This window comes from Cottoperca gobio, chromosome 6 (genome assembly GCF_900634415.1).
Source record: "Cottoperca gobio chromosome 6, fCotGob3.1, whole genome shotgun sequence".
In the NCBI taxonomy this organism is placed as follows: Eukaryota; Metazoa; Chordata; class Actinopteri; order Perciformes; family Bovichtidae; genus Cottoperca; species Cottoperca gobio.
Genome location: NC_041360.1, coordinates 22,238,843 through 22,251,247, shown reverse-complemented (window position 1 = coordinate 22,251,247; position 12,405 = coordinate 22,238,843). Strand labels below are relative to the sequence as shown.

Genomic DNA, 12,405 nt, shown 5'->3' with positions numbered 1-12,405 from the left:
AGCTGCACTGTGCATGTGTGCTGAATGTTAAAACCTAATTATTGCTCTTCTCACTCATGCTGCAGGTGACCTGTTGACACACCGCAGGGAATAAAATCCCTCTCAAAGCAAAGCCATGTCACATTACAGCTAGCCAAATAAAAAGGGGGCGTGCCGCATACCACAGGCTCAGCTGCATGTGTTTTTTTTTTTTTTTTTTGTCTTACTGTATCTATTGCTATAACCTGCAATAGACTGCATTATACTGCTGTGCAGAGGATTTCAGATTTGGAACATACATGTTGGGTTTTTGCAGGCTCTTCATGCTGTTCTCCTCAAATTGTACACATCTGGTCGTCACCACTGGCAATAGAGGACCAAAGTCCCCTGAAAGTTTCCCGACCAATTCCTCAATTTTTGGATGAAGTAAGTGCCCCTTAATTAGGTTTTCCTTATCTATTCATTTAATTTGTCAAGTGAGATTTAGATTTAGATCTTAAAATTCTGATTTAATGAGTAAGAATTTAAATGGAACACACATTTCATTCTTCCTAAAACCTAAAACTTGTGTGTCTCTGATCTTCATTGGAACTGGAAGGAAATGTAATCTTCTGGTTCCCAACAGACAGATTAGGATCATATGAACGGGGGGGGGCTATGATGTGCGGTGCCAGATGGTTTCAGACAGTGTAATCTGCAGAGAAGAGAACAGTATCCTGACACAAGTAGTTGAACATTTACAAAACAAAATACGTTTTCCTGAGTGAACAAATGAACCAGGCCTTTAGCTCTTCTTGTGATTGGCTTGTTCCCACACACACGCACACGCACACACACACACGCTGATCCACACACTCCAACTTCAAGATGCCAGATTAAATTCCACGTACTTTGTTGTGGAGTTTTAGGAATGTGCAATAAAAACAAATCTTGCCACAACTCATTGCTCCGAGCACATGTAATGTATGGGAATCTCATATTGCACATTTAGCATATAGACGTCTGTGCTTTACTGTTGATTGTGTACTTTTCATCTTTCTGAGCACAAATAAATCTCATTTTACAGAATACATTTATATTTGATGGAGAGCCGGCGTTCCTTTAACTCAGACAGTCGTCAATCTTTATACATAAGGGGAAGTGTTTAAATGATCAACACCTTAATGCCCTGGCCTCATCAAATATGCATGACAAGCACGCCAGTGATAAACAAAAACAAGACTAACTAAGAATAACTAAGGAGGCCTCAATAGGAATGTTTTTACCACTGTAGACAAATTACAGCCTGAATGTTTTTCTCTAAAATGATATGCAAAATAAATGTTGATGATTATTAGAGGTGTTTAGCTGTAACTCTTCATTTAACACATTTCACGGAGTACGTTGCAGTGAATTGAGAAAAGGCTCGGGGAAAGGAACAGGCAGACATCCTAGCTGCACGCTGTTTTCCAATAATCGCCTGCATCTTAGTGCCGCATCATATCTCTCAAATCAAATATGTAGCCGTGTCCCAGTCTGGACACACGCGAAGACCGGATCAATAACACACTGTCAATATTATAGAACAATCCCACCTCTGTAATATTGTGTGAGTGTGTGTGTGTGTGTGTGTGTGTGTTGGATTGTGTATCTTTATGATAATGCAACATCATCCCTTCTGTAATATTGAAAATGTGCCCTGGAGGGTTTTGTGTAAATCATCCCATTTTTACTGTGTTGTGTAATATATGTTACATAATGAAAGGAACACAAAAATAGCAGTCCATTATTTGGCTGATCGCCACGAGTAGGAACACTTAGATTGCAATGAGTATAACCACAGATAAAATCCTTTTCATGTTCAAACAAAGACGATTACATAAGCACGAGAGATTTCTTCGGAGACGTTCCCCCCGCTCGTTCCGCACGGCGTCTGGAGTTATCATATTTTAATGATGTGCCCCGTACTGTGAGCTTTGTGAACTAAAAATACTGGACTGCATGATTTAGGAAAGGATTGCTGGGCAGATGGGATTGTTGGTGTCCCCAAGGCACAACTGTCATTCCAGATTACACGTTGTGGGGTCTTGTCTGCAACAAACATGGCACTGCTATTTGCCTTTGGGCTTAATGAGAAACTAAAAGATAAGTGCATTTTTCTGGTTGGTAGTAGGAGTGTCATATCAGCCCCCGCTGTGGAGGGGGCTGACAACAGAATTGAAATGGTGGCTGAGGGAAAAGTCAAATATGCTGTCACATCCACCACTGGGGGTTTTTCTGTTTGTGGAAAAGTGTATGTGACACATATTGGATATTTCTTGATTCTCAGACTCGTGATCAGAAACACAAAGGCATGAAAAACTGAATCATCTTATTAGAATGCAGCCTGCGAGCCGCTTTTCATAATTCCATCTCGCTGCTTTGAAGAAAGAAAAAGCAATAAGGAGGTTTTATCTTGATTTCAAAAGAAAACTGTTCCCTCTAATCCCGCCCCCCCTCCCCCCCCCCCCCCCCTCCCCTCCCCTCCCTCCCTCCTCCGCTGTCTGTCAGGGAAGAAATAATGTAGTTACAAAAGAAAGTCTATCTGCTCTAGATCTCATAAAAGCAATGCAGCTTTTTCTCAATGTGCAAAAAATGATTGAAATATCCATGTTAATACCACTTGTTTTATGCCTTCCCCTGCTGTCCTTTTCTCGCTCATGATAAAATATGTGTGCAACAGCTGCATTACAGCTGTGCACAACAGAGTCCTACTCGTTGTCCTGTTGTGTGTCAAGGAGGACAGGTTCATGGAGTTGAGAAAATCAGTCCGGAATAACTAAAATAGTGCTTTTGTTCCATCTCGCGAGCGGCGTATTTATAGAGAAAGACACATCGGACTCAGTAATTCCTTTTTCACGAGCTGTACTTTTGATTGTCCCGTGACGTTTCGAAGGTCTGCCACAGAAATATCCAGTGCTTACGTGTCACATCTGCAGGTTTTGAATAATATTATGTGTCTGTACAGTCTGTGTTTCCTGTGAGGACGAGGCCACAGCTCGGTCAGCAAAGTTTGATTCAAGAGTTCCTGCTTTATTGTGTCTTTGCCGTGCGCAGGCCCACCGTGTTGTCATGGTGACATCCTTCCGCACAGGATCTGACACTTATGACCTTGTTAGATAAATGAGTGGACAGATTCACCCGCCCCTGTCCGTACCAGCCCCGCAGTGAATCATAGCGCTCGCTATTTGATGAAATGAAGGTTTGGGTCACCCATAAAAGGACAGAGTCATCACACACTCTGTGTGAAGAGATGGAGGGTCGGTGTTTATAAGCATATTGAACCCATCTTTCATTTATTCTACGTTGCACTCTTCAGGAAATAGAGTGCTTTGTTTGTGTGGCCATTATTTGTTTATTTTTGATTTATCATTGTCCAAAGTCAAACAATATCTAAGAGGTCCTCACACTGCACTATGTGTATTGATTATCTCCTCAGGAGCACACCGTATTCAATTTTGTGTTCATGTACTGTATAATAGTCCTTTGGCAGCTTTTACATGGCAAACAGAGCTGAATTAGCTATCTCACCCCAGCCAATAGATAGAATATTGCTTTAGCAAATATCACTTAATCAGGATTTTGCTGGCTAAGAGAAAAAGAGCTCTTAACTGTTGATAGGTCTCGATGGAAGAAAAGCAGGTTCCTGATGGCAGCCAGGAGCGTAATACACAGCGGATGCAGACCTGCAACATCTTTACTGTTCCTTTCTTTAAGGATGAACTCTGTGTTGTTTTACTTATGTTGGTTGGTACAACAGGATCAATTAACCATCAAATAAAAACAATCTTTAATCTGTAAACCTTGTAGCTTCACAATTTAGATGTCAGAATGTCAGCCGTGCATTTTTACATCACTTAATGTTTTGATTGGGCTTCATGACTTACACTTGAATAAAAAATTAAGATAAGTTAAGTTGGGGGTCCCTACTCCACGCTACACCAGTTTGGGGGTCCTTGGCCTGAAAAACATTGAAGTCTCCTGCTGTAAAGTTTAATAGCTTTTGTTATTTGGGTGTTTTTTGTGTGCCATTTAATTCGGACCTCAAGTTCTTCTCATCCACTCCCGAGGTTTTCAGTGTTTTATGTTTATTGTTGTGTTTTTTCTCTATCAAATATAATGCTGTCCGTGTAGGGTCTAGTAAGCTCGCCTGGTAGAACAGGCGACCTACAGTATGTACCGACACCGAGTTTCTCCCCCCTTTCCAGTCTATTTGTCATATCTGTAAGAAAGGCAAATAAAAAACAAAAGATAATCTTTAAAACATTTCTAAAAAGGTTTTCATGTAACAGGTGGATCTAAATTGGTTATTTGAGCAACATGCCACTTATTATCCATGGAATTGACATTAATGTCATTGAACAGCAAATAACTGTTGCACTTAGAAATTGAATCCAAAGTGTTCTGGTCCTAAACGGGTGTACTTTTGCACTGTTTGATTAAAAAACAAAAGGATGTGGTTTCCTGATGTGACAAAGTGTGACCTGGTGGGTTAAGAAAACAGGATGTGTCTGATATGAATGGGCTGGCGCCGATAACCTGAGACCATGCTTGTGCCCAAGTTTTAAAATGTCAGTCTTTGTTATCTTATAAGACTGAATTGTAAACTGAATTGTGCAAACTTTCAGTTTCAAGGTTGTTAACATTCACATCCAATGTAGAGGTGAGTATGAGTCCAACGAGTGTAGACACTGTAGACATATATTGGACAAACTGAATTCAGTCATCATATTTGGTTACAAATGATTTGCCATCAATATCTGGAGTCCTGGTTTCGATGTCTTTTTTTCCTTCAATCTGGTGTTTAACAAATGAAAAGCCAGCTGACTGACAGTTAAGGACAATCCACTGTCTGGCCTAAAAAACAAACATTGCATTGTCTGTATGCTTAGGATGATTGTCTTGCTAAATTGTACTCCAATTGTGGTGACTGTGCAGTATAGGAATGAAGAGCTACATGTCCTACATTGTTCATCCAGTATGAAAGCTTCCCCTACAAATTCTTCTCCCACTTGTTGTTAAATTTGTTTACAGTTTGTTGTCTACAAAAAGAAATGTGTTACTGGTAAACACTTTGCTGTACACTTAAAAACTCTTTCACCATAACATGTTTCAGACTTCAGTGCATGTGAACTCATCTGAAGCACGTAACTGATCTAGTTCATAGGATTTAGGACATTGAGGTTTTGATTCAATGAGTAGTATCAGTACCTTTATCTCACCTAAGCCTGGCTGAAATAGCCAACAACAACGTAAGACAGCATTTCAGAAATAAGCTCCCTTAATCCTCTTCACTTCTGCTCCTCTGCTTTTTCAAGTCTTACAGATCCAGTTGAGGGTTAGGAGGAGACAGATGACTGCTCCGTAGGATAGATTGGCTGTTAAGTAGAGAAAGTTTGCCACCTAATGGAGACAATGTAGCACTACCTTTCCTAATTCAGTCCCTCTCTCACACAGCTTATTTTCCTGTTTCTCTCTTTCAGCCCCAATACATCCTTTTTTTCAGTTCAGCTATGTGATAAGTGTATTTATTGTATAATGGGATCCAATTTTCCTTGTTTGGGTCAGTATTTTGGTCCTGCATTGATATAACTTTGCAAAAACTAAGTTTCTAACTACTCTATGCAGTTTGTTTACGTGATATATTTGTGGCAAATAAATCAAATAAATGTTTTGAATGAAATTATTTAGTTATTTTAATTTGAGTAATTTTTAATGTATGCCTTTCTCTCTTGTCCTATTTTTCAGGTCCAGCATCCCCCACATTTGAAGCTTGGATAGTATCCATCATTGTTGTACTACAGTCAGTTCCTGTCGTCTGTAGCTTCATGGAGGGGTTTCCTGTCCATTGACCCAGCAGGCTGACTCACTGGACCAGCAGCTATGTCCGCCTGCAGCACCTTCACCGAGCACGTGTGGAAACCAGGCGAGTGCAAGAACTGCTTTAAACCTAAGAGTCTGCACTGTCTGTCTCAGAGTACTGGAAGGAAGCCTCCTTCTGAACAGAGGCCACCTACAATTCAGCAACAGAATCCACCCCCTGCTGGGGCCAGAGCCAATACTAACCTTACCATCAACTCCCAGAGGGCTGGCAGTGGGTCTGCCCGCTCAGGACACTTACGTCCACCGGTGGCTAAGAAGCCAACAATTGCTGTTAAGCCCACTATGATGCTGCCCTGCTCCTCTGCAGGACTGGATTCAGATGGCAACCTGCAACGACCACCAAATTTGATAGAACAAGGTAAAACTTCAGCCTTCACGGTCTGGAATCGCAATGGACTGAACCGCAAGAGGCCTGGTGGGCCCAGCAACAACAATGAAGGAGAAGATGGTAGTGAGGAGATTGAAGGTTATGGACAACTTAGCCCAAGGACTCCTAGTGGAAATAACAACAACAGTGGACTGACTGATGTTCTAAAGGAAATTGCTGGGTTAGGCCCTGGCCCTAGCTCCACGCTCCTTTCCGGTTCCAAGCACTTGTTTTGGGGACGAATTAGTAGTTCATACCAACGGTCGTTAGAAAGAGGCCTTCCAGCCTCAAGCTGTCTTGCCATGGGAAGCAGCAGCTGTGTTGGTGGTGGCATTGCTCAAAAACAGGTATCCCTTAATGATAGCTCTGAAGTCATCAGCACAGAGGGTGGTCGCTTTTGCTACCCAGAGTTTTCCAGTGAAGATGATGAGGAAGATGAAGATGAAGAGACTGAAAGGGAAGATGATGAACATGAGAGCTGGGATGAAAGTGATGAAGAGTTACTTGCCATGGAGATCCGTATGCGAGGCCAACCAAGATTTTCAGTTTTCCGCGCCGCCACATTGTCTCCGGTGCCCTTTGCTGCAGGGAAAAAGTGGAATACTGTGCCACTTCGCAACCGCTCGCTTCAGCGGATTTGTGCAGTGGACTATGATGATAGCTATGATGAGATCTTGAATGGATATCCATCCATGGATTCCAATGGAGCTCTTCTTCCCTATGGGACCCATGACATGCAAGGAAGTGGTTTCCTATCAAATTCAGAGTGTACCACTTCTCCAGAATCATCGTCATCACTACCAGAAGATTCTCGAACAATTTCCAGCAGTGGGAGCAGTGCCCCCTGTGGTCTTCGAAATGGCTTGCATTCTCCCACATCTTCTAAGGCATTTGTCCCCTGCACTTCTCCACCGAAAAAGGAGCCCGTCCACAGAGCACTGAGTCCACTCAAGGTGACTGAAACGCACAAGGCTGTCCTGGCCATTAGATTAGAAGATCAGGATGGCAGAGAAGGCACGCCAATGCCCCAGGCCCTTCCAGGTCAACCAGTCACTATTAGTTTCAGTCCCACAGAGGAACAGGCTAAACCATACCGTATAGTGAATTTGGAAAAATCACTAATCTGCAAGCCTTACACTGTAGTGGACGTGTCAGCATCCATGGCCAACAAAGAAGAACAGACTTCAGACTCTACTCCAAAACCCAAAAAAATATCAATGCCTTCCAGCCCTACATCATTGGCTAGCACTCCTTTAGGTCAGCCCCTGTCTCCAACCTCCCTTCTTTCTCCTTCTTCTCCTCTGATGCCAACATCACCCACATCTGTGGGTCTGTCGGGTAACTCCCGGAAGAAATCAGGGAACATACGCTACCAAGAAGTGTGGACATCAAGCACAAGTCCTCGCCAAAAGATACCTAAAGTGGATCTAGGGGTTAGGAGTAATCCTGGCCCCTCCATCCCTACTCAACACTGCAGCCACAAGTCAGCTCCAACTTCACCCATTGCTGGGCTATCTTCCTCCCGAACTGTCCCTGTGAAATCCTCCAACTTCTCAGAGATAAAGTTTAATAGTTTCAATAATGCAGGCATGCCTCCTTTTCCCATTATTATTCGAGATGAACCAGCCTATGCCCGCAGCTCCAAGAATGCTGTTAAGGTACCTATTGTTATTAATCCAAGTGCATATGACAACCTAGCTGTGTACAAGAGCTTTTTGGGACTCAGTGGGGAAATCACACAGCCAAAAGGGGTAGGTAGTAGGGTAGGCAGCCATACTTATGAAGAGATTGGATCCTCTGAGAGTGTCCAGTCCTCCTCAACAGAGAAAACTATCTCTGGTAGAGGTACATCAGAGAGAGCCTCTTTTGAAGAGACAAAATCTCCACCTGAGGGAGTGTCAAAAACACCACATTTACAGCTTAGAACCACTACAGACTCAAGCACTGTGATGAGCTCCACAGTTGGGGCCCTCTCGCCCACTACATCACAAAATTCCCCTGCAAGTCTTGCCATTACTGCCAACCTACCTAAAACCAGCTCTACTGCTAATGCTGTTACACACACTTGCAAGACAAGTGGAGACCCTACTTGCAGTAAAGATGATAATACAGAAATGGCTTTGTCCTCTGGGACAGTGGTAAGCCATAGGGAGGAGGCCAGTGCGGTGCTTTTACAGATTGTGGCCTCCATCCATCCTCCCCAGTCTCCTCCAGAGTCGCCCTCAGTGCAAGCCAGTAACCTTAGTTCTGAAGATTTGTATGCCCTCCCACCTGATGCCATGAAGGAGACCCTCACCCGACCCAAGTCTCTCTTTTCCACAACTGATGGCTGTCTTTCCAAACCAAAGAAAGACACGCCCTCCAAAGTTTTATCTAAATCCCAGAGTGCCTCTGCTGCTGTCCCACTCTCTAGCCCCCGGTCAGAGCCCAATGCCCCCTTCCCCCCTCCTAGATCTACATCTTCTCCTTACCATGCTTCTAACATCCTGCAGAGACATTTTGGCAACTGGACCAAGAGCTCTGCCTCCAGTTCTCCAGTACGACCTAGTGAAAGTGAAGCAAGTCCAGGCGGAGATGGGAGACGTATTTCAACAGAAAGCTCCAAACCCAAACGCTGGATCTCCTTTAAGAGCTTTTTCCGTAGGCGGAAAGACGAGGATGAACAGAGAGAGAGAGTGGAGAGAGAGAAGGACAAAGGCAAGCTGGTTGGGCTTGATGGAACAGTTATTCACATGCTTCCACCACCACCAGTCCAACAGCATCACTGGTTCACCGAGGCTAAGCCAGAGGATCCCACCCAGAAGCCAACTATCATATTCACCTACAAACCAGAAAGTGGCAGCCCCCCTGGTGACGGAGAAGGAGAACTACGAGTAGAGGAGTCTAGAGAAAATGCACTACTGACACTTGATGAGAGCAATGAATCCAGACCTCTGAGCCCAGAACGAATGCCACCCTCACACAACTCTGGATGTGATCTCATCAGCAAGGATTGCAGGTATTTGTCCAAGATTTTCCAATGTTTTAATGACTCCCCTGATGCCACCGTATTACAGGATGCTCCCGCGACTAGAATGAAGCATGTCACAGTAAGACTTTATAGTAAGGATAATGTTTAAAACTGAGGTTTACCCAGTACCCAGATATATGTTGAACATGCATGTATTTTCAGATTTTCATCTGAATACTGAGAGAAAAACTAAATCTAGCTGCTAAACTATACACCTATTGCAGACGACTCCCAAATAGCATTCATTGCTCCCAGCTTAAAATTAAGATGCTCAAACTTTGCCAGCTGCTCCTCCAAAGTGCCAGGGATGCTTCGCCCCCTATCATACAGATCCCTCATTACATATTCTAGAGGTGTTTGATCTTAATTTGTCATGTCCGCTCACCCACTTGCCCAACCAACTGCCTAGGCTGTAAAGCCTATGTGGTCGTTTCCTTAATGTCATCTATCACCTGAACAGCATGCTCTGTGCTCAGCGGTTCTCCCTTCAGAATAGGACCTCAGTGTATTACAAGTCATCCAACAGCAGTCAGATCAACCTTTGCTCTATAAATCATTACTTTAGATGGCATATTCCATCTAAAACACACTCTCTCTCACACACACTCACTCACAATAATCGCTCTACTTGGCCGTGTAGTTGCTTTATTCTTTCATAATAAGTTAATTATCTGTCTTTGACCTGCTGTTACCCTTTGTGTTTAACTTTTGGGGGTAAGTTTCCTGCAGTGTGACTAATGGTGCCAGATAAAAATTACCCAGATGTGTTATATACACTGTATATTCTGTCCTAAATTATAAACTTGTTTCTGCTGAACGTGACTTGTTTTTGCCTTAGAAATTAAGCTAAGTGCCTAGAAATGCCCTAAGATAGTAATCAGTCAAATGGATGCTGCAGTGGCCAAAAAGAAAACCTCATTTATCAGGAAAGGTCTATAGTGAAAGCACTTATAATGTGAAGTACCAATCACTTAGACAGCAAGTTGGATAAGTTAACCATTGTTTTAGCACAATATTTACAAGCTTACTGTTTGAAGACTGCAGGGAAATACATTTGAACTTCAGATACACCATGCACATGATTGGATGAAGATTGCAATAAGCCTAGTAGGGTTAAAAATATATAATGCCTTTTTAGTTTACAGAAATAAGAAAACTAACCCCAAATCCACCTCAAGTTCTAGAGTAGGTGATTCACTAATGAATCGTCTGAACCATCCTGATGTACCTGGCACAATCATTTGGTTAGAGATATCATCAATTTCATCAAACGTGATGTATTTCCAGTGTATAACATGCAAGCTGACGAGTTGTGACTGGGAAGCAAGCAAATAAAAGGTTATTTTGTTTTATGAAAGCTTCCACAGTTAGAAAGTACTTCCTTACTACCGTCTCCTGGGGTGCCATGTTATTTTCTAAGTGAAAAAGGCACATTCCCATTCATTGTGTATGATAGTACATGTAATCAAGCACAGAACACTAACTGAAACCAGACACTGTGCAGCATCTGGACTTTTTGGGTGTTGTATTGGAAGTGTCATTTAGCATCGACGTGCTTCACAAAATGCATCCCACAACGCAGGATTAGTAGGAAAAGCACTGTGTGTTTACTCAACATTTCTACACACAGTGTATGTGTACAGTGTCAGGCATAAGTTCTTGTTCATCTTCTCACCTGATCTGTCACATTATGACTTCCACCTTGCTCTACCTGTATCTGTTTCTGCTCCTCTCTTTGCATCCCCCATATATTCTGGGTTGCTTTCAAGGTGCACGGCTTTCCACCATCACTGTCTTGGTTTCGTGTAATTTTTCGCTCCTCTTCCATGCCTTCCTTATCACATTTCTTCTCCTTTGAGCCCGAGAGCACTGTGAACTCTTGAATATTCCGTTCCTTCATCCTGTCAAGAGCAAGTCCCCATTCTGTCTCATTTCTAGCTTCCCTGCTTTTTCTCCCCTCCTACAGTTTCAGCCCTAGTCATCTTGTATTTCTTTCAGAAGTTAATTCTCTCACTAACAAGTAGTACAAGACTCAAGTATTCCCTAGTTTTGCTATTAATGTGAGTTGTCTAGGTAATGTCATGCTTGGGTATATGATGGTGTACTGTATGTATGTATTGGAGAGTACGTTACCCAAGAGTGTGATGCCGTTATTCAAAGCAAAGTTGGTGTTTTCACTCACTTCATGCAGAGGATGATGGATTACTCAAATAAAGGAGGAATTTAATTAGTTTTTTTGTCTGCATCCTCGAAACTAAGCAGGTTTTTTTTTTTTCAATAGTTGCCAATACCAAGCTTCGTCTCCAGAGCTGATGCAATGGAGATGAACTGATTTATAAGTCAATGTGGAATCATAGTTAAAGCAGATTGGATTTAATACATCACACTTCAAAGCATCTCACCTTTGGTCTAGCGTTCCTTTTTTTTTCTGTACACCTGTCTCTTACAAACACCCTTTTGTGACCCTGCTGTTAACAGCCTTCACTGTGAACCTGTCAATGAGTAACACATGTATTCACTTGTGTGTGTTGGTAATAGGTTCCAGTGTTACTACACTGTGTATTTGAAGGTTATCTCAGGTATTGGCACATGGTTTTGAACCATAAACAGAACATAGCTAAACCACTCCCTTGGTGCCTAAGCTGCCTTTGGAGGTGTGGAAGAAGAGGTGGCAAAATCAAAGTCTGCAGAAAGAATGTGTTTGTGAAATGTGAAGTGCTTTAGAATCAGACCCTAAAGGGAGAGAAGGCATTATTTTATACCTAGTAAGGTCCCTCCAGGTAACTCTGCAGCTTTAAAGTCTGTCTGAAAAATTGGATTCAAGCTGTTTCTAAAATTTGCTATTTATTAGCTAATCCTTGCTGTTTAAAATATGTTTCCATAACACATTCTTAGTCCACTTACTTGCACTAACCGCTATTGCTGACAAATTGTAATATTGTATGTCTCCATATGCAAGAAAATAACTTTGGTGCTGTCTCTGGGTAAACAGTGATTTCATGTCACGGACAGGTGGCACGGGTCATTCCACAGATCTTTTGTTTTGATTAGCACTTGAGGGGTTAATCCTACTTGTTTTTTTTTACTGGAAGCAGTTTTTTTATTGGCTAACAGTGGGCGTTGCTCTTCAATGCTGGCAAACGCACAT

The 12,405-nt window shown here is 42.5% G+C and overlaps 1 protein-coding gene across 5 annotated transcripts in view; it reads left to right on the top strand.

Moving 5' to 3' along the window:
- peak1 (pseudopodium-enriched atypical kinase 1) overlaps positions 1–12,405 on the top strand; it is a 90,685-nt gene that overhangs the window by 60,555 nt on the left and 17,725 nt on the right. For all 5 annotated transcript variants that reach the window (XM_029434476.1, XM_029434474.1, XM_029434475.1 and 2 more), the window contains one exon: positions 5,746–9,245. In XM_029434476.1, the coding sequence (XP_029290336.1) occupies positions 5,881–9,245 (3,365 nt within the window). In that variant the 5' untranslated portion in view covers positions 5,746–5,880. The remainder of the gene's footprint in view (positions 1–5,745; positions 9,246–12,405) is intronic.